This window comes from Nyctibius grandis, chromosome 17, assembly GCF_013368605.1.
Source record: "Nyctibius grandis isolate bNycGra1 chromosome 17, bNycGra1.pri, whole genome shotgun sequence".
Classification (NCBI taxonomy): domain Eukaryota; kingdom Metazoa; phylum Chordata; class Aves; order Nyctibiiformes; family Nyctibiidae; genus Nyctibius; species Nyctibius grandis.
Window position 1 is genome coordinate 2,492,873 of NC_090674.1, and position 27,776 is coordinate 2,520,648.

A 27,776-nucleotide genomic window follows, 5' to 3' on the forward strand; every position below is an offset into this window, starting at 1 on the left:
TCTGCCATGCAATGACCAGAATGTAAAGAAGCAAATGTCACTTGGAAAACAACAAAAAAAAAAAACAGTCAACAAAAGCCACATCATGTGTTCTGTCTCTCTGACACACACTCATTCGTGCAGAGAAAAGGATGGCATACTAACCGGTCCAGGGTGGTTAGGGACTCAGTTTCAGAACTTTGGGGGAGCAAAGAAAAAGGAAAAAAAAAAAAAAAAATGTGTAAAGCTCACAGAAAAACTCCCTGGAACACATTCTAAGCACAAGGCAAATTAAATGGGGAAATCAGGAAGCCAGGAGAGCGCTATAGACAGTATATCTAAGCACGGTTCTTTCTACCTGGGCAGCAGACACTTGCCTAATAGCAAAACAAATCAAGGAGATCCAGGCCACCTAGCACCGAGAAGCCAAGCACGTTGCTCAAAGCACCACTGAAGGTGAAATTTGAGGTACAGACACCAAGCTTCTGCTAGGAAAGCTGCCTCTTGCCTGCCACTAGCTGTTCCTACTCAAGAACCCTTTATAAGGTAACCATGCTGCATTCTGGAACACGTAAGTAAAAATAAAATGAATAATTTTTTTGGTTCCGAGTTTTTGGACTGTAATGCCGCTGCTCTGGCAAACCAGGAAGCATGTCTGGGCTGAGAGGGCCATCTTGTGGAGATGTCACAGCAGAGGAGGGACAAGAAGAGAAATTAAGCACAGGAAAAAAAAAATCCCATGAACTATGAGACAAAATATTAAAGGATGGCCAAACAGGTCCTTCAGCTGGACACAACTGCCACTTCAGGCCCTGAACCTTTACCTGATAATTTCAGTAAGACAAAATTAACCACCATTTACTCGCAGGCAAGCAGCATATCCCTTAAAATGCTCATTTTTCAGCAGTGCTAGTTCCTCTCTGATCTGTTTCCTTCCTCTCCTTGCTAGCTTGCCAGGCTTTCTACAACCTTTATGGCACAGACTGTATGAGCTCAGAGAAAGAACACAGGGTGGATATAAGAAAAAAAAAGTTCTCTTTCTTCTGCTAAATATATGCCCAGCTCACCCTTGTGGTTTGACTCTCGGCAGAGATATTGTGGGTGGCCACCACAGTACCTCCACCACAGTAGTTAAGCCTGAGACACTGGGGCTACAAGATAAGTTGGTGGGAACCACTCGCCTAAAGCAAGGTCACACACAAAGTCCTCCTCAAAACCAAGTTTAACTTCAGAGAGGCCTGACCTTTGTGAGCTCTAGAGAATGAAAAAGGACCAGCTTGAAATGAGAAAATGTACCAAGAAGGCAGAAATCTCTTTTAGCTCTTCAAGACTGCTGTAACAAATGAACTTAGCAACACAAAGCATGCACACAGATCTATCCATCTACTCCACCAGATAAATCAAGAGTGAGCACAAAGCCCTCCTTAGAAGATAATCATCAACTTTTCAGTTGTGGTTTTGTATGACAGTGAGAACAACTCACTCACTCCCTTAAGTTCTCCCAGTTAAGAAAGGCACACAAGTGTACCTACGTCCCCCCTCTAGAGCAACTACCCATTTTCAAGGAGAAATAAAAGACTGCAGAGATACCTCTCCAGGACAGTCCCACTGGCAGCAGCAGGGGTAGCCGACTCCGTGTCTCCAGTGCCATTCCCTTGATTTAGGTTTGGGGGACAAACGTTGCTCACTGAAGCAGATGGGAAATCCTCGGGGGGCTCATCAGGCCATCCAAACTGCTCTTTGGTTTTCCCATAAATTTTTATGGAATCCATCATTGTGACTCCAGCAGGATCCACAGAAGCCCCAACTGCAGCGATGGACAGAGATTTCTTAAAAACTAACAAAACAGTTTCTTTTGAATGAAAACAAGCACAGCCTCATAAGGTTGGGATAGCAATTACTCTGCGTCATTAATGTACAGCCACTCTGAGAGTTTAATCTCCTTTTCAAGGCCATTTTCCTTCTCTATTGCCTCAACACAAAATTATTGAGCTGAACTGAGCTACTGCACTCATCCACTGCAGCAAGAAACCGGGCCATAAATCAAGTTATCAAAGGTGCAGGATCGGTCCCTCGAACTGTTTCTGTAGTCAGGTCAAACGAACAGCTTGTGGAAACCCTCCCTACTACGCGGTGAAGCACAGTAGCTTCAACCCACCCAAGCAAAACCAACAGGTCGTCAAAGCAAACAACTAACAAAGACTTACTGAAGATGGTTAGTTTTTTGTCAGCCTGCAATGCTTCCTCACGAGTGAAAGGGAAGTCAAACCAGCGAGCCCTGGTCATGTTCAGCTGCATGGTGCGGCCAAAGATCTCCAAGTAGGAGGGCGCTCGCTCTATGGCTTGCGTGCCAATCTGGATCCGCATGCCTGTCATCACCATCGTGCTGTTGTTGTTTGTCACTTCGATGGTGAAACCCCCAGGCTGTAGAAGAGAAATCACAGCTTAGAAAGGTGAAGTCAAAAATTCACCGCTAAGCTAAGAATCTGAAGTCTGCACTGTTTACCCAACAGTAACACAGGATTTGTACAGGGTCATTTGAACAACGCAGACTTCTAAGAAAAGGCATGCTGTCAATTTGGACAGTAACATCACCCAGAAGTCCAAGAAAATCCCCCAAATTGCCCCATTTACCTTTGTGTTGGCCACATACATGCCAGTGGAATTGAGCCGGTGCTTTATCTGCTGAGCATTATAAACCTGCAGCAGGTCATTGCCCCCAAACTCTACGTCTGTGAGTTGCTGGTTGTGTTCAAAGAAGTCAATAGGGAAGTTCACTTGGCTGGATGTGCGAGTTGCTAAAAGGGAAGAGAGATGTTTTTGACAAAGTACATTCTCAACAGGCAAAGCTATGATTAAAAAGCTGCAGAATGAGCTTTGGAAACGCCCATGTGAGCCAGACAGTTTTTATAGACCTCTATGGAAAGATTTTACCCAGACTTAGCCAGTACTTAGCACTGAGGGTAACTGGGAATTGTCAGAAGTGAACGTCTTAAGTACCTACACAATGCTGATCAATCTTTGCACCTACATTTGCCACAGCTATGTTACACAAGGTCTCTATGAGAAGTCCCTTACTAATAGCAGCTGCCTTGCGCTTGCGAACTGGCTTCATGATGCTGATGACGCTGCTAGGCTGAAGAGAGGGCTGGAGCCAGTAGGAGGTATTCTCTACATTGGCCATGTAGATCCTCAGGCTGCCGTCTTCACACAGGAGGATCATAGTGGTCCTCTGCTGCTCATTGCAGGCTGTGTGACGGATGGCCACCATGTCCTGAATCTGCAAAGGCAAGCAATGCAAGTCAAGGAAAAGATCTGGCAACTGCTGCTTCAAGAAACAAACTCTTTGCATTAGAAAAGCTGCAAAGACTAGTGATCTTGATGGACCAACAATAAACCACATTCAAAGGGCCAAAAATACAGAAAACTATGACTAACCTTTGCTTTGGCTGGCAAGGTTTTAATCTCCTGGATGAGAAAGGTGTCTGGTTTCACCATCACCACCAGTGGGACACCTGTGGTTTGCTGAACACAGCACACCAAGCCAGGATGGTTCATCACCTCAGACCACTGACACAGTGCCGGTGATGTCTTACTCCCACCATTTGAACTGCAGGAGATAAAGGGCAAAATTACGTTAATATAAGAAGACACACAAGCGAAAACACGCAAAATTCATCACCGTTCAAATCAGTTAAAGTTTTGTCCTCAGCAGGAATTCAAAGCACTGCATTAACGAACAACCAGGAACATCAGTGCCTAGTTTATAGGTGAGAAATCTCAGACAGTCACTTCAGTGGGCAGAAGGCAGAAGCATCCAATTCCCAACCCTGATCTCTACCCTGAAAACTCAAGGAAAGACACTTACTTAGTAACATTTTATGCCCAAAACCAAGGTAGTGATTTTAAAATGGCTTTCAGCTATCTTTTTATCTGAACAGATGCATAGTTCCTTGTTTCAACACACCCAGCGGCACTAAGCAAGGGCCAATGCAAGAGAATCTGCGTGACTCTGCTCACTGGAAAAAAATAAAGCTGCAAAAAGACTAAGCCAAACTCGACTGGGACTAGGGAGCTCTTGGAACCTGACCCTTCTACAGAGCCTTCTCATGACAGTGGCTTTGTGTCAGGCTAGTGAAGAGTCTGTGGCCTAAATGCCCAGCTCTGGTTGTCAGAACAGATGACTGAACAGCTTTTTTTCTTGCCACATTCATAGCATAAGAGATTGGTTTCCCTCAAGGGAGCCTGCAAATAAGCCTTAATATGCACAACACACAAGGTCCACTGCAGTACTGGTGCAGAAAGGAAACAAAGGCTTCCTGCTCTGCAGCCTCCACGAGGGTGGGTAATCCCATCGGTTCCAGCTGCTGCACCAGTAGCAGCTCCGCACTGTGCAGGAAGGCTGCTCTGAAGCCACCTTTCTGCTGTGAAATCCTAGTGGGAAGAAAAAAATGCATACACGTCCCACTGCCGAAACAGCCAGCTTTGGTTTCAAATCATTCTGCAATTAGGGCAGAAGCAACATGAAAAGCAGCAAGAAATCTTCAGTCAAAAAGGGGATCCTCACCACAAGCTTTGGCCATTCAGAGCTGGGATGTTAAGAATAATTAGTAATATTTATTAATAATAAACAAGGGAGCCTTGCACATGAGTCTCACCTCTTTATGTTAATGGGGAATAGCCGCTGCACTTCCAGATTGGCCCGGCTGATGGTGGCTGCAAAGGATTTGCCTTGACAGTAACTGAAGAACAACATCTGCAGCACATGGGAGTAATACACTGACACACCACCTCCTGCTACCTGGCCATTGCTGTCCTGTAGGATCAGAGAGAAACAGCGACGTTCAAGATAAACACACATCCTCCAAAACACTCTGTCAGGCTTTTAAATTTCTCATGATAGAATTATTCCAAAAGCCTTTTCCCCACTCCCTCCCCACGAGTGAGAGAATGCAGCCCTAAACGACCATTTTCTAAGCTCAACTCCTCGGTGAACTCATCCATCAGATACTTCAAAGGCTTTTGAAGGGGACACTGAGATTGCACACCCGTAGGTTGTGGGTAGCGCCCTTAGCTACCACATCTGCGTGCTTGACTGGTGTATGACAGTCTCACATGGAGCACTCCCCATGCTCCCAGCTCATAAAAGAGATTTCCTGAGGGCCGCCTTCTCATCTATTCCTCTGTTTTGGAGCAGGCTGGGGTAAAAACACTGAGTGAAACGTGGACAGATTTTAAAAGCCACCCCCAAGACGACAGAGCTGCTATCAACCAGAAACAAAGACTCACTCCACCTCTGCAGCCCCAGCAACGGTCAGTAACTTTATTCATGCTGGTTACTGCACCTTTGGTGTGCCTCACTCTCTGAACAGCACTGCTCTGAAGCCATCTCCCTGCTGAGAAATCCTGCTGGGCATGACTTCAGAGCCAGCCACGGAAAACATGCTCTATTTTCTAGATGAAAGGATCAAGGGGTTTAATTTTCACCCCCACCTCCCTTCACTGCAAGGATATTTCTCTCTTTAGAGGAATAGCAAGCTCATTGATCTAGATCAGGGAGCTTAAAAGAGAAAAAAAAAAAAAAGGAAAAAAAAAGCCACTTCAGCTTTCAACTGTGAGGCACAAACAAAAGAGAGGAAGCCCCTGCAGCCCAGGCTACACGAAAGGGAAGTCCCCAGTACCTTTAGGTCCTCGTGATTGACTTCAAGCACATTGGTGACATAGAACGGTCCGTGCTGGGCACTGCTCGCCTCTTCCATGAGCTGCGTATAGATGTACCCAGCAGAGGACATGATCACTATTATGTTCTTCCCCTCCTCGTTGAAGAGGAAAGTGACATCCCTGATTTTGGAACTTGGTAGGAGGAAATAGAAAGTTGGGCTCAAGGCATCTACCGAGAGATCGTAGATCTGTGGGAAGAATCAAGAAAACAGTTAACTACTACGATACAAAACAGTGCAAATGGACAAAAGCTGAGACAAGGGAATGCCTGCTAGATATTATAGCTCATTTTTGCTCTTTGGGTTCGTGGTTTTGCTTTTCCTTAAGACAAGAGTAGCCAAATACCACAAATTTATATTCCTAATTTATTTCTAAGAATATTATCACATTCTTCTACATGCAACTCCACAGAGATCCAGACTCTAATGTCTGAAAGAAGACAACCACTCATCATGAATAGCTTCTGACCAAACATACCTTCACAAAGTCTGCAGTCACAATAGCAAGCTCTGTCTGAGATCCTGGCAGCCACACAGCTTTAATGATGAAATTGCCAGTGGCTAGTTGGGGATGAAGGACCAAATGATCAGAGACTGATCCAGAGCTGCTGAATGTTAACACATGGCAGTCCTGGAGTAATGAAAAAAAATGGTCAAATAGTAGAATGAAATGTTTATAAACATTTCAAGCCAAAAAGCCAGCATTCCTCTTAGTGCCAATAATGATTCATAGAGTAAGAATCTAAAATTCCTGCATTTAAGATGAATGACAGGAAAGTTTGTAAAGAAAAAAAACCCACAAAGCACAACCACACATCGTCCAGCTGTTTCTTAGCTAAATAATAGATTTGTGGATTCTACACTGTGAAAGCTGAATCTAAATTTGGGAGAATACAAAAAAGGGGAATCCTTGCTATAAAACACTAGTGGTTACAGACTAGTTCTAACACACTAAGTTTCACATGACCAAACCTTGACCTCTGTTGGCCTAAATACAATAAGCAGTATTATTTTGAGGCACTGTCTTATTTATTACATCAGTCATGTAAGTACTGCTTCTTTTACTTCATATATCTGGTAGCAAAGTGATCCATGAGCTAATATTAGTGACAGACCTTTGGAGCCAGCTCTACGCTAGCTCCTCAGAGGAAAGAGATACACCTGGTTTTGAGATGATGTTCTCAATTGCCTAGAAAAGGGTTTGTCAGGCACTTACTTTCAGTCCACACACGGCCAGGTAGTCCTCCTTGCAGGGATTTCCAGTCAGGCTCAGTACAGTAAATGGAACGGGTGCAGACGCAAGGCGAGTAAGGGTCAATTTTCTTTTGCTGGAGTCTGCTTGTTTGAGCAACGCTGAGAGCTGAAGAACTGTAATCTGCATAAGAAAATTAACTTTGTTACCCAACTTTACAATCGAGGGGAAAAAGGAATTTCAATTTCAGCTTTATGACTGTGTCCCTGCAGTTCTCACTATTTCTGCTTCAAGAACTCTTTTAACTGAAGAATGAGAGGTTTTTCTAAGCTACACAATACTTCACAGAAGACCCAGACCTGTGGACAAGCAGCCCAAATCATATTCTGCTCATTGCTCAGTGCTCTAAGGCTATTTCATTTTTCTTTATATTCAACATTCTCTGCAGAGTTAGAGAACTCACCTTGCCCTTTTCGTGGCTGACAGCCAGGTGCTGCCGCCGGCCATGCGGGGACGACAGCACACACATGGCCACCCGCCTCAGCACGTGAGCGCTGATCAGCTGCCGGATCGTCTGGCCCTGGTCACCGCTGTAGTTCATGCGGACGTTCTCAAAAGCACCTTCTTGAGAGCCAAGAGTTGGGACCTGAGTCGTTAGTAAAAGCATACAAAAGTATATCACTGAAATTTTTCTGTTTAAAAGGGATCCCATCCATCCCTAACCTAATCACTCCTTTAGTACCATACCATCAACTGATCTGTCATTTCTACTGACTTGTCCAAAGTATGCAGCTCATTGAGAGCTTGCTGTGCACGACTGCTGCTCCCCATGGCTGAAGCTTGCTGGAAGTTTATCTGAATGGCATCCATCAGGAAATTCAGCATCTCCAGCACCAAGGGCGCAAAGGAGAAGTTGGCCTACAAGAAACAGATAAGGCAAGTGAGGTACAAGATGGTCCTGTTGGGAGTCTTCACAAGAGCTGCGTGTCAACCGGTTTTTAAAGCCTGACACCACTTTTATGGTCCCTCTTACCATAAAGAGGAACATAAGAATCAAGCAACTTGGCTGACAACCAACACAATCTGCCCAAGACACTCATCATAAACCATTTTCCTTTTAACAGCTAGCTGATAATTATACCTGGGACTGCAATTCCTCTCGACAGCCCTCAACATTTCTACACAGGCTGCTCTTCTTGGGTTTTTCTTCGTCAGGGCCTTTCCCCTCACTGATGGTGACCTTGGCTTTCTCTGCAGGAGAGGTGCTTGCATGTCGAATGACACTCTCGGGCACCCTGGGCTCGCTCTGGAAGGCGGATTCTTTCATGGTAGAGCTCATACCACTGCTGGGGGTTCTCTTCACCAAAGCCTGGGAATGACACAGCAATGCTAAAAGCCCAAACCAGACTCAATTTTACCACCGATGAAATGAATACAGATTGTAAGAGCAGCAAGATTAACACAATTTTAAAGAAATAGAGTGCAATTCTCTTAGATTGCAATTTTAAAGAACTAACACGACAGTATCCTGCATGCCACTCTCCACCCAAGTATTAGAAAAACTTTTGTATTTAAGATAAAGTTACTTTGTTTGCTGCTGGTGGAAGACATGGGAAAATGTGGTATCTGACTGCTATGTAGCTTAAGCTAACTTGCAAATCCCAGTAGTCACTAGGACAGAGATTTGCCAATGCACTTATTTGTTGCAAAAAAATAAACCTCCAGGCAAGCTGTAAATTAAGAGGGTTCATTATAAAGCCAAGGCCTTCAAGTCTTAGTATTCTTATGCACTCATATCATGATGTAACTTATTGCAAAACAGAAACCTCTGCAAAAGACTTTAAAAACTCAAGAAATCACAGCTTGTATGTTGACATGAAGACACTTTACCAGGCAACTGCCATCTTCCTTGGCTCCACAGTCACAGAAGAACGATCCGTACTTGGCATAAGAAATCTCATGATCCTTGTGACAAACTTTAGCACAAACTGTGCAAACACCAACCCCATCAACCATCTTGCAAGTGTGACAGTGATACCTGCACAAAATAAGCCAGATGAGTTATAAAATACAATGCCTTAGGAAAGCCCACAGACTGCATTGTTTCCTTCTCAATGGCTAGAAATATCAGGCTGAAATGCTGAACTTAATTTTGAGAGGTTCTTACCAATGTTGATTCATGAATTCCTTCTGCGTGATGGTGAAAGTACAGAGTTTATTACAAAGAGAATCTTCATCCTGCCAAGAAGAAAGTTGTTTTAGAAAGGGGTTATAACTGCAGCTACAGTAAAGACACACGGTACAGAATGCATTCCTCAGACACTAAATGCACATTTTAAGAATTGCAAGTTTTAGCATCACCTAGCTAAAAGAAGGCAGCTGGTATCAAACCACATGAAAAGAGGAATGGCAACATTTTATAGCAACTCAAAAGAGGGAATCAAGAAAAAGAAAACAGTAAAAAAGAATATTGTATTGGGACAACAAATTTTAAAGAATGCGTTAATAACAGCTTTTTTTCCCCCACCCAACAGCACTTAAAAGTCTAATCTAAGTTGCTTGTTGATATAAAAGCTAGTAACTGACAAACCAGTAGGAACAAACTCCTCTTACTCCATTTCTTCCTTTTTGTTTTCCAAAAAAAACCCCCAACTTTTAACTTTCGTTGACACCACAAAGACCACAGATCTATCCACGAATGACAGATATTCTCTTCCAGATCTGACAACTAGGGTTCTTCACTCAGTCTCACATTAGGAAAAACAACAACAAAATCTTAATTTATAACCTGAGTAATTCTGATTTGGAAGCTGGAAAATAAATCTTCATCTCATTTGCAGCATTAGCTGTGACTATTGCCTACCGAATCTTCAGCTTGAGAGTCCTCCTCCTCCACTGCCAACTCTTCCACCCAGTCTGAATCCACCTCAATGGCCCGCTCCTCTCCATCAACAGAAAGATGACTTGGTCCTTGGCCACTGGTCTGGCTCAGCGCGTTAGTGACATCGGCCAGGTAAGAGACAATATGGCACGTACACTCCAGGATAGTCACGTGCTATAAAGCAGAGATGAATGAAAACGAGAGGCAATACTTAGATCCCATAACAGCTGCTATAAGGCAAGAAAATAGAACAGTCCCCCTGACCAAACTGCTTTAAAACTCCCACTATACAACCAAAACAGGACAGCTGATGCAGCTCATGCTTGAGATTTATTCCTGCAATTTAAGCAACAGTCACGTCTTACCTTCCCTTGCATGACATTTGCATTCATTTTTTCTACCACATTCTTTTGAGACAGGTATTTCTTGCTGTAACACAAAACAGTGGAGAAGATCATTACAACTGACAGCCTTGGGGAAGTATAAACTCAGTTCTCACCAATAGCTTCAAGCATTCAGTTTGCTTTAGATTAGCAACAGGAAACTTATAAATGCAGTAATTAAACCATCAAGAGTGGAAAAGACAAAGAAACCACATGGTTGTTCTTAACTGGGGAACACAGATCAGCCTCTCTCAGACACTTTATATTCCAAACAACAAATAATGATATGAAAAATAAGTGTGTGTCAGTAAACAAGAACTTCTGTCCCTAAATTACCAGGAAAAAAAAAATTTAAAAAAATCAGTCTAAGTGACACAAATAAACAAAACAGTAGTATACAGGTCTCTCTTACCATCTGCCCAGCCAATCAACAGCAGCACCATGAAGCTGGAGGTGTCCCGCGCCTTGTCCTGCACTAGCCAAAGTTGCCATCACAACCATCAGTTCAGGAAAGCCTGTGCCATCACCATTGGCCAACATTTCTGTTGCCATTGGTATTAGGGTACTCAGTAGAACAGTGCACACGCCTTCTCCGACTTGGCTAATCAAAAAGAAGAAAGGTTCAGACAGGGTACATCACCTGCAGAAACACAGCTAAGCCCCACACTGCCAGAGCACTGACACAGCAATGCCTTCAGGGCAAACAGCCATGCCCCGATCCCTTCATTTGAAAGCTGACAACAAGAAGCCATCAGCAACTCACAGGTAATTTGCACATCTAGAGAACAAAAGAAATGAACAGCACACAAAAGAAATGACAGAGGTTGTACTTTACCTGTTTTCCCGAACTATGTAAGTTGTCAAGAGTTGCAGCAGCTGCCTGTTCTCTTGCACAACGTCCAGTTGATCTGAATCTTTGGGTGGGGACATGGTCATCCTGGTTAACCAGGCCTGGAGACGTACAGGCTCCACACAAGCCAGCTGAGCCAAAGAGCCACAAAGTCGCAACAGGCTGGGGTTGGGACTCTTCTCAGCTGGTGGAGAAAATTACTAGTGAGTGACAGATGCTACAACGAATGTGTTTGAAGATGGCTTTCCATTGGAAGTGTGAAGCTGTCGCTCCACTTCTTTTTACACCTGTGTTTTCAAGCATCTTCGTATTGCAGTCTAATACCAGAACAGCATAAGGTGGAAGAAGGCAGAAGAGATTCAACACTTACTTAGCTGGAAGAGCTTGGTGAAGAATTTCAGCACCCTGTTACAGAATTTCGCTGAGAGGTTTTCATTGGCTGTTGCCATCATGATCTGGACCAGTTCTCCACTACACAGAGGGGGGAAATTAAGTCAGCTTTGTAGAAGACAATCCATTCCTTTTTTTTTTTCACTTGCACTTAAGTTACATCTGCCCTCACGTTTAAGAGTGACAAGAGTTTGTATTAACGTTGCTCAGCAGCCAAGCCACCAGAATTGCTTTCAGACAAACAGCAAACTCAGCTCAGACTAAAACTTGCAAATCTTACGAGCTCCTGAGCAGCATATCAGTATTCTCCACGTAGCGAGTCACAAAAGGGCCTGTACTGGTTTTCAAACCAAAATTCAAGACATTCTTGCCTATTTTTCCCTTCCATGTTAACAAAGTACAGCCACTAAACTGCTTCAGTTTTGAACTGCTGAACAAGTAGAGCAAAACCAGACAATGGTTGGCTTTCTAGAGAAAAACTTTCCTCCAGTTCACCCTCATATCCCTTCAGAACATCATTGTTGTGCTATGGTGTTTCCATCACAATTTGTCTTCATCATTCTAAGTCAGGCCAACACCCCACCTCCACCCTTAAAATTATCAACCTATTGCCCCAAGGAAGCACTGAGAGAACTTGGGATTTTGCAACTTGATCTGTAACTGCCTTACAGACCAGCATCTCTCAAATACCTCCTTATAATGCCTTTGACAAAACAATCAACTTGCAAGATTCCCCACTGATGACCACTATAAGGACTCACTGAATATTTTATTTGGATTGACAAAGACCTAAATCATCTCCCACAAAGAAAGTCTTTTCACAGTGTCCTGCTCTGTTTGAAGGGTGTTCTATCTTTAGACGGTCCTGTCTTTTCCTGTGCAATGGCACTAACATCACTTAGGTGTTGGCAGTGACAAGCTAAGAGAAAAAGGAAGAGAAATAAAGTCCTTGGCCTACAATTTTGAGGATGACTTCACCTTTCTGAAAAGAATTCCTCCATGGCTTTTCGGGCCTGGCTGCTCTCCAGCTGTTTCTCCAGATGCTGCAAACATTCCTCCAGGATGGACTCATCCAGGCCACTGAGGATGAAAAGCAGCATATTAAATAATACATAAGAGCAATTTCAACAATTCTGAGAGCCAAGAGGTGATCAATTTTGCTAATACAATTCTAATAAACTTTCCACTAGCTGAAAGCAGCTCTCCTTCCACCAGACAGGAGAAAAACATGAACAAACATACACAAACACCAGCAAGTCCACCAAATGTTCAGAAAAAAAGTGGCACATGATACTGTAGGCAAGTTACACAGTCAGAAATCTAGAATAATCTAGACCGTTCAGACACCTCACATCACGCTCCTCTAAACGGCTGCTCTTTTTACACTTTAAATCTCTTCTAGTGTTACTCCTCCTCATTCTCTCCTGTGCTCATCCCCACTCCACAATGCACCCTGCAAGTACAATCCAATTACATTTACATCCTCTACCAGAAGGCGTAGTAGATCCCTCTGAATACCTTCTATCCACAGAGGATCAGTGCTAAAAAGATGCAACCATCATCCCTAATGGTTTTATGTTTCAGATGGGTAGAATCAACATCTGAGCATCAAGCTTATTCCCTCTATACACACAGCGAGTAAGGGGTGGGAAGCACAAATCTGGCTAGTTCGCTATGATAAAGCAGGGATTAGCCATCCTTATGGACAGCAAGAAGAGAGACAAAGGACTATAAAGCAAGTTAGGTCGACATCTTCAGCTTTGATTTTGTGCTTGCATTTACATAATTTTCTATTTGCTTAAATAAAAAACTATCCAAATATATACATGCTCCATCCAGAGCTACAAGAGATGATTAAAATCCACACTGCCTGAACGGCAGTGCTGAAAATTCTGGTAACGTGAATAAAACATCTTGTATTTTTAGTCTACAAGTATAGAAGTCTTCAACAGATAAAAATAAGCTGGTTTTTCACCTGTTGTGCTGTTCATCAAGAACGAACACTGACGTTTAAATATACTGTAGGAATTCTTTGTGTACAGCTTTCTTAGAAGAGAACTACAAGCCACACAGCCTGTTACCTGTTTGGATCAGAGTGATTGGCCAGTATGTTATAGCATCCTGTGATCAATTTCTCATAAACACGTGCCAGGAATTCATCTGATTCTGCAGGGCCCAAGATCCTTTCTAGGGAGTTGCTGCTTATCTCTGCCACGCTCTCTGTGCTGGTCTCCAGAAGGAGGGGCAACAGGGAATGAATCACCTGTGGTGGGTTCAAATCATCTGACCAGCTAGAAAAGAAAAGCAAATAAGTTAATTCTCTGCATGATGTATTAAAGAACATCCTTAATGGATAAATCAGAAGTCACACAAGCAAGGCACAGTCTGGATGGAAATCAGTGAGAAAACCCTTTTTAGAAAGCTGGAATAAATACACTGGCCCAGCCATATTTTCCCTGAGAAAAATGGTCCTCATTTGGAAAACTCTCCACGTGTTACTGTTACAACATTTTCCTAGACAGTCACACTATCACACAGTACAGCTTTTGGACTTGTCTGCGGTGTCAACTACTTCTTTGTCAACAACTATTTTTTTGTTTCAGAGTATCTTGGAGTAAGTACTTGGAAAAAAAATTCTTCCCTTTCACTTTTTCCTTATGCTTGGAAAGCATCACACAAGTGAATGATAACAAAACACAAATGAATTAATTAGATCCATATTGTTTCACTTTAAATCCCAGTTTCAAGTCCCTATTCGACAAAAAGGACTAAAGGTTTCTCTCGGGGAGTCTGACTTTGAGAGATATCAGATCAAGACAGAAAGGCTCTCTTTCATTCATTTAGAATTGAGAACTGTAAACTGAAGAGCAGACAGACCTATACAGCAATAATATAATATAAAAACCATCACTTACACAATGAGATCCCCAGTGAGTCTGACCAGGGAGAGAAGGGTGTGTTTTAGGGAAGCTGCAAGAGGTAGACTTTGGCTGCAGAGAGTACCGAGGTGGGCGGCCTGAACTGCACTGATGTAGCTTTCTGCAGGGATCGTGTCATTCGCAAAGGCATTGCGCTAAGGATCGAGACACACAGGCACAAAAATCAGAACCATCTATCTTTAAGGGAAGGACACACCGCCTGCCATTCCCAGCAATTTATGGAGCTAAGATCAGACCAGATCAATCCACAAGGCTGGACTCACCCACGAGCCAATGTTTGGAAACTCATTTGTATGAATGTTGTTCCACGATTCACATAAAGTCTGCACAGCTGATGGCAAGTTCTGAACAAGCGTTGGACCTGCAATTAATACAGAATCATAAGTCACTGAGTAATCTCCTGGGTCCTGTTGAAAACCCGAATGCTTCTACAACACTGTTTAAAACTAGATCATTTGATTAAGACACAGCTGCAGCTAAGCTGAGCTGTAATTCTACTGAGGGCTAATTTCATGCTTTTCTACAAGTCAAAATTATCCCTAAAGTTTGCAAGAGCTTCCCAGCTTCTTTCACTTTATTAAAACAACAAGAAATGTGGCAAAAATACTCATTTGCAGCAGTCTTCAACATATCAACATTTCATAATTTCCCTTACTATGCCATGCCTCCGGAGCACCAAGATGGTTATAAAAGCATTTCAGTAAGCCAAATAAGCCCACAAGATAGTTACTCTTTCAAGGTTTGTGCAACTTTTTCAGTTGTTAGGATACTAAAAGGAAAAGATTTCCCAGTCTGCTGCTGACACAATAATCCACTTGTTTGAACAAAGTGGTTGAGAACACACTAGCCAGCATACAGCTTTGAAATTGAATGTTGGCAACATTGTAGAAAGCTTCACCTACAGAGAGAAGGAAATCTGAACTATCCCGTACCCTCACCTAGTGTATTAGACTTGCAACGGCTGGATCCAATGGCCAGGACAGCAGCATAACCTCGTAGCTTCTCTTCAGAGGGTTTGTTCTCACTGGAGCCCTCTTCAGAGAGGCTCCGTAGCAAGTAAGATCTGCATTCAGGATGGAAAGGATTCATTTCAGGAAACAGCTCTGCATTTCAGAACTAAGTGTGTCAATATAGGGACAGATAAGAAAGCACACTTCTGAAGTTCTGCCCCACACTGCGTGTTACACCACTAAGGGAGCTGTGAGCTCTTATCTCCTCTAAGCTACTTACCAGGAAAAGTGCCCACTCAAAAGAAAAAGCTGATTTACTTTCGCTTTCTTCTACACAGGTTCTAATGAGAGTTTAGAAGACTTGAAATTCTTAATGTAAGAAATAAACCCCCTCTCTTTCTTGATGGTCTGACAGTCTCAATATTATCTCTGTGAAATAACCTTTAGAGAGTGGTAAGAGGAGGTTTCATCTTTGGAGAAAAAGCTGGTTTTGCAAGCTTGCAAGAAAGTCTTGAAAGATCAGACAAGGAGGCTACTTAGAAACAACCACCTCACATACATGGCTTGACAAGCTACTTTTTATTCTTCTTTTAAAACAATCAACACTAAGTTAGAGTAATTATACTGGACTATAAAAAAAAAGGCACCTACTTCTAAGAAAACAACAAACAAACTGCAAAGGAAGCCCTATGCACAGAAGAAAACTGTATTCCTACTAGCGATCCTAAGGACTGTACCTGGTAAACGTAGCGTAAGTGTCAATAAGCTGTAGCGTAGCAGGCAGGAGGTTCTTGGTTATCTCTGAAGACTTGTGTGGATCAGTTTCTGCAGCTAGCTTGGAAAAGTGCTCATCTAGAGAAACCTGAATCTTGGAAATTGCAGCATCAAGGGTGTAAATGGATTGTAAACTGGGAACTTCGTGCAGTTGGAGAATTGTTGTGCAATCAACACCACAGAAAGAAGATATCTTAAAATACAAAGGGATGGAAGAGTAAGTGCAAATCATTCCACAAAAATAGAAGCTTCATATGCACAATTGCATTCACACCAGCGTACCTGTCGAGCAAAGTATTCCTCTGCTATTTCCACATCATACTTCACTGAGCTGCACTTGCTGGAGGCCAACTCAATGAGAGAAGCAGCATGGTCAGCTTTCATGCCCTGCTTGGTTAGGTGATCCTACAGATGCCAAAAAAAGACCTGTCACACTTTAAAGGTGCTCCATAATGAACCACTCTGCCAATTACCAGGCTAGAACCCTCTAGAAGACACAGACACAAGTTCCCATTTCTCACCACCATGCCCACACAACAAATCCCACATGCAGCCAGCATGAAAGAACAAGAGACTGACACTCTTACTATCAACATCACAAAACACCCCTATAAAGATGAGGCTGTACCTTGATCCATGTGACGTAAGACGTGATTCGTAGACGGGAAGACCAGCGCAATGTGTGTAAAATATCACATTCACTCATCTCTGGTGTGTTCGTAGCCAATTGATTCATGTAGTTTTTGGATGGAGGTAAAATCCCTAGTATCCGCCACAGTATCAAGAAGTAGTACTGAAGTGCACAGGCTTCCTAAACAGAAGTACAGTTGGACAAATTAATAAAGAAAGATTGTCATTTCAATCATTACAGCTACTGAAATTATCTCATCAGAGACTCTATAGACTCCTGTAGATGTGCCAAATCAGATGAACACGTTTCTATCATATTATACAACAAATTATGTAATAAAGAGGAGTAGGAAAAGAAAAAGGAAAGAATACACAAATTTTTTCTGCTTCTTTGTATTCTACCCAGACCTCCTGGAATTACCAGGGACATACAGCAAGTCTAAAACATGTTATGAATGAAAAACTCATATGAGATGTACTGCCACCATAAACACCATTAGCCATGGGATTTTTATGTTCCCCATTACTCCAACCACCATCGAGAATACTTTGGTTAAATACTTTGCTTGAAAATACTAAGTTTGAAAACTTGTTATTCCTCAACACAGACAACATCACAGCACCACAGTCTTACCAGTGCAGTGACATTTTTGTTCTCCTTCCTCCTGAGTGTATCAAACTGTGATCCAGCTGCAAGTAATGAAGTCAGGGCTGTGTAAAGCTCATCATACTTCATAGTCCTAGAGAAAAGGACCTCACACACCTGCAAGAGATGACAAGTCAGGATCGTTTCTTCATAAATGGCACAGCTCTCTGTTAAAATACAGCCAAGCTCTTCTCTAAGTATTAAAGACTAAAACTATGCAAAATAAAACTTCAGGAAGCTCGTTCTGTTGGGTATTTCCCTGCCCAGTCAGAGTACCAATGAACTGGTTATAAGGGAGCATGCATGAAGCAAGCCCATGACCTTGATGACAACAAATTTAGTGAGAAAACAGAACCCAGGAATAACATGGAGCAAAATGATGAGAAAGCAACTCTAATGCCATGTCTCAGGTGTTTCAGCAGCACTGAAAACTACATGTGGATACGATAGGGCTCTCTGTCAGCACACATACTGGAATCGCAAGCATTACTACAAGTAGCCCAATGCACCTTCATAGATTTTGCACGCTGACCTCCCTGACATGTCATTGGGCACAAAAAGGAATCCCATATTATCTTAGTCAGCCACTATTTTTATCTCCGCTTGGTGAAATATTTCTGCTCTAGCTGCTTCATCAAGTTTTTCCTTCTTGTCTATTTTCTCTGGCACTTGTCAAATCAACATGGCCCTCAAGGCTTACAGAAAGGTCTTTAAAACAGAAATTCCAATACCGTGCTATCTAGACGGTTCAGATCATCTTCAGAAGCTTCTAGAGAGAGGATGCAGTAGAATCTGGGCTGTGGAACTGCGTCTGGAATGTGAGGACAGAAAATAATGTTCAAAGTGACAGTTTTAATTGGGCAGTATTGTGTTATCCTCTCTCCTCCATCCCCACAACCTTTCACATTTTAAGACTAACACCAGATTCTACTAAGCTAGCTCCATGACACATTACACGTGCTTTTAACCCATGGTATATGCAGCCAAGGTTTTCCTACTCACACAATCCTGGCGTAATAAATACACGCTTCTTTTTAAGTACTTGTAGCATACTCCTAGACAACAATAATTTTGTTTGATAAAACTTTTCTTGCATTAAATGCATTTTTATCTGTCTATTATAACTATGCCCATTATAAAACCAGGAAAAGCTACCCACAGCAGGGCACAGGAAGGGCTCTCATCTATATGTAAAAGCAAACCTTGGAATGAAAAATTCCTTACATTTTCTTTCTTACCTGATGAACAGTGTTTGGTCCAGTTTTCTTCCACTTCTTTAAACCCATGATAAAGTGGGACAGATGTTTGCCTGCTACTGTCCTGAGATCTACTCACCCAGCCAATGGGTGGTGTCAGCAAATTATATTGCACCTAAGTTAAAAAAAAAATGAACAAAAAACCACCCATGGCATCCTTGTCATTAAGGGGTAGGGGGAAAAATATCACCACTACCATCATCAACAGAAAGAGCCATAAAATACAAACCACCCTGCTGGCAAAACACAATCATGCCCAGCTTCTGAGGGAAGCCCTGAACCCTATCTGATGACTTTTGTTCTGGAACGAGCAGCTTAAATCAATGGTCAAGCTTCCAACAACTGAAAAAGCCACACGCAAAACACTAACATGGCATTAATGAGAACAGTGCCAAAAACTCAGCAGTGAAAAGCTAAAGCAATGTGATCATAGAATCACAGACTGGGTTGGGTTGGAACGGACCTTAAAGATCATCTAGTTCCATTATCACAGGGTGTCACCAATCACCTCCTTATTTTCCATGTGCCTTAGCATAGTTTCCAGGAAGATCTGCTCCATGATCTTGCTGGGCACAGAGGTGAGACTGCCTGTCACAGATTTCTGCTGGGTGACCAATTAATATCCAGAACATGATCTCAAAATCTTACCTGTTCAAATAGGTACACGGGGGCCTTGGAATACTGATGGAGCAGGTAGTCAAACACCAAGAGCAGACGTGCCACGATAAGTGGCACAGAACTTTGCTGGGTATCCATGTTCACTGTCAGCTCCACAATTGTCTGGATACAGAGCATCATGATAGATCTGCGGCCCCTCTCAGAGAAATTGTGAAAAATAAGCAGCAGCAGCTGGAGATGTTCAACGTTCAGATCTTCTGTGTCACTGGGAAGAGTTCCCTGCAAGGCGTTTTGCTTTAGTGTGCCCACAAACCTGACAGTAAAAGAGGAAGTTTATGAAGTTTACTTTTCTCCTTGCTTAGATTCCTCTTTAAAATCTTTTTAACATTTTCATAACTATATTCTTCTGCTTATTCTTCTAGTACTGGCAATCTCACAAATTATTCACTAATTGGAATGAAACTATGCAAACAGTAAAACCTACATAAGTTCAATTAGCTGAAAATACATTTGATGGAAAATATGAACAATCATTCAAAGGGAGAGAGAGAGATGCAAACTTCTTCCCCAAGAAAGGCTGTCCACTACAGCTTTAAGTCAGCTAAACCCTATCAGAGACTTTCACATTCAGGTAATGGCAAAGAGAGGAAAAATCCTGGCACCATCATGACAGAACCTACCAGAAACCCGCTGAAATAAGACATTCGCCTTCCCTTTTTAAAACCAGCATTGCTGTAAGTCATTCAGCCTCCACCCACTTAAATGTTGATTCTAGGTTTCATTTCCTATGCTCTAGGTGAAGGACTTCAGCCACACAGAGACTGACCCTCTGCTCCTCCAAGCATCACATACCATCACTGCTCAGAGCACACATACACACTTGTTACACTGGTCCCAGAGAATTTTCACTTGATACAAAATGTACAAGATGTAAGAGACGACTGATCTCACCTCTCCCAAACTTTAAGGCATTCTGGAACGTCAGGATCTCCCTGGGCAGTGGCTTTATGCTGCCAAATCAGGAGAAGTCTCGAGAGCACTGACAAACTTTGAGGATGGATGTAGAGAGGCCATGGACCTTCAGAAAAAGGAGCAACTCCCAGCTGCTGAAGAAGTGTGTTCTGGAACAAAACAGAGACTTGTTGAAAAGAGGCAAGTCCTGTCTGATTCACTGATTGGTAAGCAGATTTATAACCTCTACTTACAGTGTTAAGTTGGGTCAGCCCATGACCTAGCAAAGAAACCCAGAGGCTACAAAGTTAGCACAGGAAAGCAAAATGATTAATTTGATTCTCTCCTGAGAGAATTCCAAGGCCTTTTGGCATCGGTCCTGACAGCAAAACAAATCTGCAGAAATGCTTCTTCATACACGCATGGATAGAGGCAACTCTCCAAAACAAAACATACAAACTCATTTCCTTTTCAGCTTTCATTACCTTCAAAGTTCAGTGGATTAATTTGAACTCTAGATGTCAAGTTTACACTCCACAGGATGTTTTGTACTGGATGACTGCAAAGGTCACCCAACTCATTGGATCCAAAATATTGCAAGCTCTGTTTGTGAAAAAATATACTCTAGGGCCAAATGGAATCATCGACACACTGCTCTAGGTGAGGGGAGTCCGTGTAGAGACATTAACAGACACCAACACTTCTTCATTTTATTTACACACTCAATCACAGACTTACCTGCAAGGCAGGGGACTGAAGATCTGAGGTCACCAAGGAATGGTTGAAGTGATACAGCGCAGCAGCAAACTCCTCATCGGACGTGCCTGTAAGACAGGGATCAAGCCATTTTCTACTGCTGCTCTCCTCTATTTAAGATTTCCACATGGAGCTAAGAATACACCTATAAATCCTACAGTCTGTGTTCTCTGACACAGAGGTTCTGATCGCTCACCCTTAAGCCCATCCTTATCCACTTCTTTGATGATGCTAGCCAGTGTAGCCATGTGCTGCTCAGAGAGAGAGACACTCAGGTAGTTGCGAATGAAGTTATTCCTGGAGTTCAGCATAGAAGAAGTGATAAAGTTCAAAATGTTTGAAGCTAGGCTCAAAAACTGCAAAGAAAAGAGAAACACACTATAGCAGCAACAAAAGCAGAGCGAGTATAAGACAACATTAAACAAAAACTAAACCATCAGCAAAATAAATCAAGTCCCCTAACTCCACCCCTGGCAGCAGAGTACAGGTTTACTCACTGCAATCCAGCTCACTGCACTCTCTGTTCTATATCAGGACCAATTTTATAACTCTCTGAGAAGGCTGCAAGTCTCTCTAGCTTCTCGACTGCAGTATTTATTTTTGTCTTTACCCAATGGAGCTGGAGCTAAAGCATTCTATCAGCAAGTCATTTCGCTTCTAGTTCTGCCCTCATTTTCCCTCTCCCTCTGTAACCCAAATAGATATTATCTTCAGTCTTTGCTTCCCTGGCAGTAACAAACACTGTGATATTCCACCTGACAGAAGAGCAGAGAAAACATCTTTCTTCAAAGCCAAAACAGTCACTGATTCTCCATCAGCAATGTACTTAAAATACCTGACATTTATCTTGTTGTCTCTCAACGTAGCTAGCCCCTGACAAGTAAACCACGCTAGAGCACGTCAGTTATTTCATTAAGCCTGAAGACCTTCCCCTACCAGTTCTGGGTCTTTGCGGCTGGCCAGGATGTTCCCGTTCTCTCCAGCAGTCTGCTTGTTAGGGCTTTTCACTCTAGGCGAGCTCTCCAAAGGTGGTGGTGGCGGCGGTGGCGGTGGGGCCACCTTCTCTTTGCTTGGAGAGATTGTCTCTTCAAACCACTGCCCAAGGATTGGTTCGCTGTCGTCATCTATCACAGGAGGCAGGAAGCACAAAAGCATACTAGTATAAGCAAATACCTCGTGCAAACTACTCGGCTTAGAAAAGGTCTGAGAAAGAGTTTCAGTGAGCACAGTTAAGGAGTCTGCTATCTTCATTTTTCCTTTCCAGATCACACGGCTAAGCACTTTTACAAGACTCCAGCAGGAATTTACAAGAAGAAATTATTTCCACTTCCCTCTTAAGCAAATACTGCCAAATCCCAGCCACTCTGGCTTCAGTTTACATAAAGGAGTACAGTCAGCATTGCTTCTGCCAAACAGATCTTACAAACTATTTCATATTTTCAGTATTACATGACATTTCAGTCCAAGAAGGCAAAAGCCCAGTAGCTAGGTTTCCACTAAGTCTGAAAGACAGCGTAAAATCCTGACTTAAGTTGCTTGCTGCAAACTCTATTACCTTGGCTGCTGTCCTCCTCAGTGCTGCTAAAATCATCCTCATAGTAAGTATTTGAATCAGTGGAGGCACTTGCATCACTGCTCATGGAGCCCTTTCTCTGACGCTGCAAGACACAAGCCTTAGAAGAACAGCAGAACAAGTTAAATTTTAGGATTATGAAAGATAAGAATTTGAAACTAGACTATCCAATGCATTTTAATTTTCTTCTAGCAAATTCGACCCAATTAATTTATTAATAGTTTTTCAAGGCTTCTCACCCTTAAGTTGTATTAAAAATTACACAGGATGGTTGAAAATAAATAAATAATAAGCTTGTAAGCAACACCTCAAGTAACAGCTCTAACATAAAAACAACCATTTTGAATACAGCCTTTTCATCTTCTCACTAAACTCATAAATACCACTGAGCTCACAGAAAAGCTTTATCAGAACAAGTTTGAAAATTTCTCTCTCTGAAAAGAGGAACGAGAGAGGCCCCAGGTGACAGCTTCTGAAAGAAGACTTCAAATACTACTTAGCATAGTCACAGTTTGTAAAGTGAGAATTTTCCACGCAGATGACACTTAAGAAGAGTGGCTCAGCTTCAGAAGTTCTCCAGCTGTATGCCAGTTCCTACCTTTCTATAGGAAGTAGATAGCAAAGTCAGCAGCAAATTAGTGAGTGGTACAGAATCTATCAGCCGCTGAATTCTCTGGATGGATGTGCTTTGAGCCATGATATCCAGCACTGCTGGCGGACCATCGCTCTCCCAGCCCTGGAGGACGGCATTGAAAAGCTGATTTAAAGTGTGTTTCAGTGGAGAAGGCAAAACGTTTCACAAGAACATACATGCTACCTACACACCTTGTGCAATGCCTCCACTTGCAGATCTTGAAAGAGTGAGGACAACAACTCGATCGCATGATTTGCTAGCACCACTGACAGAACACCAAACCCTTGATGCCTATAGAAACGTAAAGGATACAGTGTAATTTCGGGGGGGGAATATATATATATATATATATATATATTAAATTGAGTGAAGTGACTGCTTTGCTAAACTAAAGATGACAACTTCTTTTCAAAAATCAAGACTTGAATTACAAATGTGGATAAAATTTCAAGAAACCAACAAGACTCTGCAGTTGTTGCTTGCTGGCCATGGTTAGATACATGGACAATGATTACTTCAGTGGAGTATTTACATACCCTTTCCCAGGTCCTAGTTTGGGAGACCCAACGCCCTCCTTAGTACGAGCAATAATGTCTCTGACACGAAGAGCAGCCAATGGATCTTTCTCCTTTCCCTTATCAGCCAAGGCCGTGGGGCTGAGGTTCAAGATGAGGAAGAGGCTGTTTAGCAAACACCAAGCCCCGAGCAGCTGGAAGTTCTGATAATGCTATCACCCCAAAAGTGAAGGGGCGGAGGGAGAAAAGAGCACCAAAAAGACAAAATAGCATCAATCCAAATGCCAAAATACATCAGCACAAAAACAGTGACAAAAACTTCCTCAAATGCAAATCTTACCTCACCCCCTGCACGGCGTGAATTGCTGATGGCTTGTCCAATCATTTCATAGATTTCAAGCTGTAAATAAATCCAAAACCATGGTAATGTTTAAGCGCTCCCCTGGGCAATAATACACCACCACACACACTTTTAAAGCTCCAAATACAATTGTATTTTGCCCTCTGTAACTATCCACCCCACTACTTCCTTTATCAGCAAGTCTAATGCCTAGCAATAATAGATATGTATTGCAATCCAAATAAATACAAATTCTATGTACTTCACTTGCTGAAAATGAGAACAACAAACCCTCTCTCATCTACTTACACATTTCTGTACAATAGTAGCAGCATCATTTTCATAATCTTCTTCTTTGGAACTTGTTGACCCAGTTCGTACCTGTTGAGTGCTCCCCACATGTAGGATGGCCATGCAAGTTGCCACACTCACACCTAATTGAAAACACGTGGACGTAACATTCTTATTAAGAATCAATCTCAGACTCATTGTTCCTACTTAGCACATTAAAACAAGCGGTATCAAACATGCCCATAAACTTGATGGAGCTGGGAATACTCAGTATTACAGCTGACATTAAAAAAATCTTTCTGAAGTACCCCCAAAAGAGTCAAGTTTTGTCCTACAGAAACATGTGAGAACAATTAAAGGAGGAAACGTTTTACCATTTAATTCAATACCATTTCTAAGGCAATCTTCATACTCGATTGCCATATCTCTTTTAAAATCTTTTAAACACTCAGGATTCTGGTGTACTTAAACCACTCCTGGGAAACAAGGTTGATTTGGGAGTTTAACCAATTAAGCTGAAGCCATAAGCATTGCAAAAATATATTATGCTCTGGAACATAAAAATAGAGAGCAGAAATTAGAGGCTATGTTGAGTCACTCAGTCTTTCTCTCAGATACTGACAAGAACATTTGCAGAACACATCAGAATTTCAGTGTCACTATAACAATTTTCATATTAACCTAGTCACCAGACTATGCTGTGTGCTGCATAGCTTTCAAATTCATGAGAAATAAAGGTTAACTTGTGGGCTGAGCCTCGAAGTGCAGGTAACAAAGCAGAGCAGAAGCGAGAGCGACTTAAAACTCCAAAGAAAATATAGGAAATCCATTCACCTGCATAGAGACAGCTGAGAGCAAGAACAGTCACATCTTGGAGACGTGTGGGTGTCAGGGGCTCCAATACAGGCAGAGACAGTGTATCCAGTGCCATGGTCACATCTATTACCAGCGAATGGAATCTACAGTAACGACACAGGTTAAGGTTCAGCAACGCAACGCCCACATCAGACAGCTCACAGGAGCAGCACAATAACCCGCACTGCACAGCTAGCAGAGTTATTTTCTCTCATACAGCATACACAGAATCTACCAAAGAAGAGCGACGACGGACTCTTACCCATTGCGAACAGCAGTGGCATCTGCCACTGTGGCTGGCATAATGAAAAATGAGTTGGCTGACACTGCGTCCTGAAATCGATTTATGTATCGCAAAAAGTAGGGGAGGTTCAGGCACACTCTCAGCAGTTTTTCAGAGCCACCTACCAAAGAAAAAAAATAGCAGTGTTATTTTTACTGTTCCACTGGAGAGCTTCTAAGCAGAACAGATCTAACGGTCATCAATAATTGACATAATTATTGTTCGTGGTGAGAAAATATCATCATAGGTGAGGTAACAGGATAAAGACTAGTTTACAACACTTAAACCAGATGGTGAAGTTTTCAGCCAGTGCTTGTAACGGGTGTCACAAAGCTCTGTGTGCATGTTATGTGGCACATCAGGTTTAATTCACACCTGCTCAGTAATCCATCCCATAGGTTATTTTCTACCATCCGCCTTTCCCCACCCCGCCACAAAACAAACCTACTGCACACAAATACACTGAGCTCATCTCCTCTCCAATGAAGAAAACTACGTTACAGCCACAACCTCCCTTGGGAACATCAGCATGCAAGTGAGTGAGTCCTAAAGAACAGACACTTTAGGTCAGAAAGTTTCTTCCCATTCTGAGCTGTAAGGTGTAACACTGCAGAGTCATTTGTTCTAGCATTTTTTTCCCCAGTGCTAAAAAGCTGATTCTCACCAAGTTCCTGCAGGCTGGCTACGTTCTGAGCGATGAATATGCTTTTTGTCTTTGCCGCAGAGGTTTGATCTGTGGAAGCTTGATCCTCGCTCTCTCCTTCCACCTAAAAGCAAGCACATACGAAGGACATCATGGAAGCGTTAAAAATATAAGGTATTGCAGTAAGTCTCTCCATAGGAGGCAAGGTGCATCAGCAGCAGAACTCAAGAGCTATGAATATCACTGGATGTCAGCTTCCATGGGGCAGCAAAACTATTATTGCCTATACCATGCAAAGAGTATTTTCTCGTTTGCCATTCATCAACATGCAGGTAGGATTTAAATACTTAAGAAAGGTTTTCTTTACACGTGTATTAAAAAATTACCACTTATCACCCTCTGTCCTTCCCTGCACCAAAGTTATGAATGCTAAAATTCAGATTGCTTCTATTCGAGGGCTGCTTGTTTACCTGTGTCTCTGGCATGATAGATGGTGATGAGACTCTAGGGTTAAAAACTGATGTCAACTGATTGAGGAAGTTCATCTGCACTTCTTTCTGTCTTAGTTCTGGGCTCACCGGGGAGGCCAGCTCCTTCTGGTCCTCTACTGCAGGGGAATCAGCAAAACATCATTTCGTACATCAGACCATGGTATTTTCTATGTCTAACTCAAGTGCCACAGTGATACAACCATAAATTAAAACACCCACCATCAGAGAGGGTCTTGACAGTCTGAGGCAGCTTGGCTGATTTCATCATTGCTGTGAAGGTAATAATTTCAGTTCGATCCAGGCGGCTGCAGCCCGTGCACAGCCCCTTTATCAGCAGAATGAGGTGTTTCTACAAAGAAAAAGACATCAAGTACAATTTAAATGCTCTTGATTCCAATTATTCCTTGGTATCATTTATTCCAAGCAGCTGCATTAAGAGTACTGCAACTTCAGCTAGTAAGGCTACTACCACATCCCAAACCTACCCTGATCTCATACCAAAGATCGTGACAGCTTACTAATTGCAGGTAATTCAGGTTACTAACACTGTCTCACGTGCTTGTTATGGAAAAGCATCTGGAAAAGCTCTCTCTCCTATGACACACTAAGGTTTAAAGTCAGCCCTATCAGAAGCTACATTATATGAACACTTCTCACATGCCTTTCCTCTTTGAAATAGATGTAAGCTTTCCCAGAAGATTAAAATACAACGGGGGAAGAATCCATCTTTAAAAACTCAACAAGCAGCTTTGATCCAGGTTGTTACACAAAAGCAAATCAGACTGTAGGAAACTGCAACAGGATTAACCAAGGCTTCAGGTCATCTTTATTTCAGCTTGCTCACAAGCTGAAATTCTGAGTAAAGAATGCAGAGGGAAGATTCAGCAGGTATCACTCTCCACTGAAGTGGTACACCTTAAATATTTTAAGAACTTCAGTAATTTTGCTTTATGCAACATTAAATATTTTGGAATTAGAGGCCCAAGTCTATTTTCACACTCAGGCTTGCCCACACAGTCAAAATCTGTGCTCACCTGTGAAACAGCACACGCTTCATCTGGGTTCTCAAGACGCAGCAGAGAGAATTCAATCAGGACTTTACAAGCAGCTGCCACTGATTGCAATTGGTTTCTTGGTACTGAAAAAAGGAGACGCTTGTACTCAGTAGACATTTTAAAATCCTTCAGCATAAAACATTCTTAATGCTTTCAATAAAACAGAATGATATGCAACAAT

The 27,776-nt window shown here is 42.4% G+C and overlaps 1 protein-coding gene across 5 annotated transcripts in view; it reads right to left on the reverse strand.

The window, feature by feature from the left end:
- The window catches only part of UBR4 (ubiquitin protein ligase E3 component n-recognin 4), a 77,347-nt gene that overhangs the window by 44,145 nt on the left and 5,426 nt on the right, over positions 1-27,776 (reverse strand). For 3 of the 5 annotated variants that reach the window (XM_068414807.1, XM_068414806.1, XM_068414805.1), the window contains exons 3-50: positions 27,575-27,678; positions 26,760-26,889; positions 26,520-26,656; positions 26,071-26,173; positions 25,386-25,527; positions 25,103-25,227; positions 24,287-24,411; positions 23,978-24,037; positions 23,659-23,849; positions 23,314-23,413; positions 23,087-23,224; positions 22,471-22,588; positions 21,852-22,039; positions 21,112-21,271; positions 20,898-20,983; positions 20,160-20,329; positions 19,239-19,521; positions 18,573-18,705; positions 18,066-18,145; positions 17,323-17,451; positions 16,687-16,869; positions 16,341-16,463; positions 16,022-16,251; positions 15,273-15,397; positions 14,598-14,695; positions 14,311-14,468; positions 13,477-13,686; positions 12,374-12,475; positions 11,376-11,476; positions 10,991-11,189; positions 10,568-10,756; positions 10,138-10,201; positions 9,755-9,946; positions 9,059-9,129; positions 8,782-8,929; positions 8,033-8,260; positions 7,639-7,809; positions 7,355-7,537; positions 6,916-7,074; positions 6,178-6,330; positions 5,661-5,888; positions 4,638-4,795; positions 3,418-3,589; positions 3,058-3,259; positions 2,614-2,777; positions 2,187-2,403; positions 1,570-1,786; positions 145-177 (exon numbers count right to left, since the gene is read on the reverse strand). In XM_068414807.1, the coding sequence (XP_068270908.1) occupies positions 145-177; positions 1,570-1,786; positions 2,187-2,403; positions 2,614-2,777; positions 3,058-3,259; positions 3,418-3,589; positions 4,638-4,795; positions 5,661-5,888; positions 6,178-6,330; positions 6,916-7,074; positions 7,355-7,537; positions 7,639-7,809; positions 8,033-8,260; positions 8,782-8,929; positions 9,059-9,129; positions 9,755-9,946; positions 10,138-10,201; positions 10,568-10,756; positions 10,991-11,189; positions 11,376-11,476; positions 12,374-12,475; positions 13,477-13,686; positions 14,311-14,468; positions 14,598-14,695; positions 15,273-15,397; positions 16,022-16,251; positions 16,341-16,463; positions 16,687-16,869; positions 17,323-17,451; positions 18,066-18,145; positions 18,573-18,705; positions 19,239-19,521; positions 20,160-20,329; positions 20,898-20,983; positions 21,112-21,271; positions 21,852-22,039; positions 22,471-22,588; positions 23,087-23,224; positions 23,314-23,413; positions 23,659-23,849; positions 23,978-24,037; positions 24,287-24,411; positions 25,103-25,227; positions 25,386-25,527; positions 26,071-26,173; positions 26,520-26,656; positions 26,760-26,889; positions 27,575-27,678 (7,180 nt within the window). The remainder of the gene's footprint in view (positions 1-144; positions 178-1,569; positions 1,787-2,186; positions 2,404-2,613; positions 2,778-3,057; positions 3,260-3,417; positions 3,590-4,637; positions 4,796-5,660; positions 5,889-6,177; positions 6,331-6,915; positions 7,075-7,354; positions 7,538-7,638; positions 7,810-8,032; positions 8,261-8,781; positions 8,930-9,058; positions 9,130-9,754; positions 9,947-10,137; positions 10,202-10,567; positions 10,757-10,990; positions 11,190-11,375; positions 11,477-12,373; positions 12,476-13,476; positions 13,687-14,310; positions 14,469-14,597; positions 14,696-15,272; positions 15,398-16,021; positions 16,252-16,340; positions 16,464-16,686; positions 16,870-17,322; positions 17,452-18,065; positions 18,146-18,572; positions 18,706-19,238; positions 19,522-20,159; positions 20,330-20,897; positions 20,984-21,111; positions 21,272-21,851; positions 22,040-22,470; positions 22,589-23,086; positions 23,225-23,313; positions 23,414-23,658; positions 23,850-23,977; positions 24,038-24,286; positions 24,412-25,102; positions 25,228-25,385; positions 25,528-26,070; positions 26,174-26,519; positions 26,657-26,759; positions 26,890-27,574; positions 27,679-27,776) is intronic. The other 2 variants (XM_068414810.1, XM_068414809.1) reach the window with 1 other exon arrangement.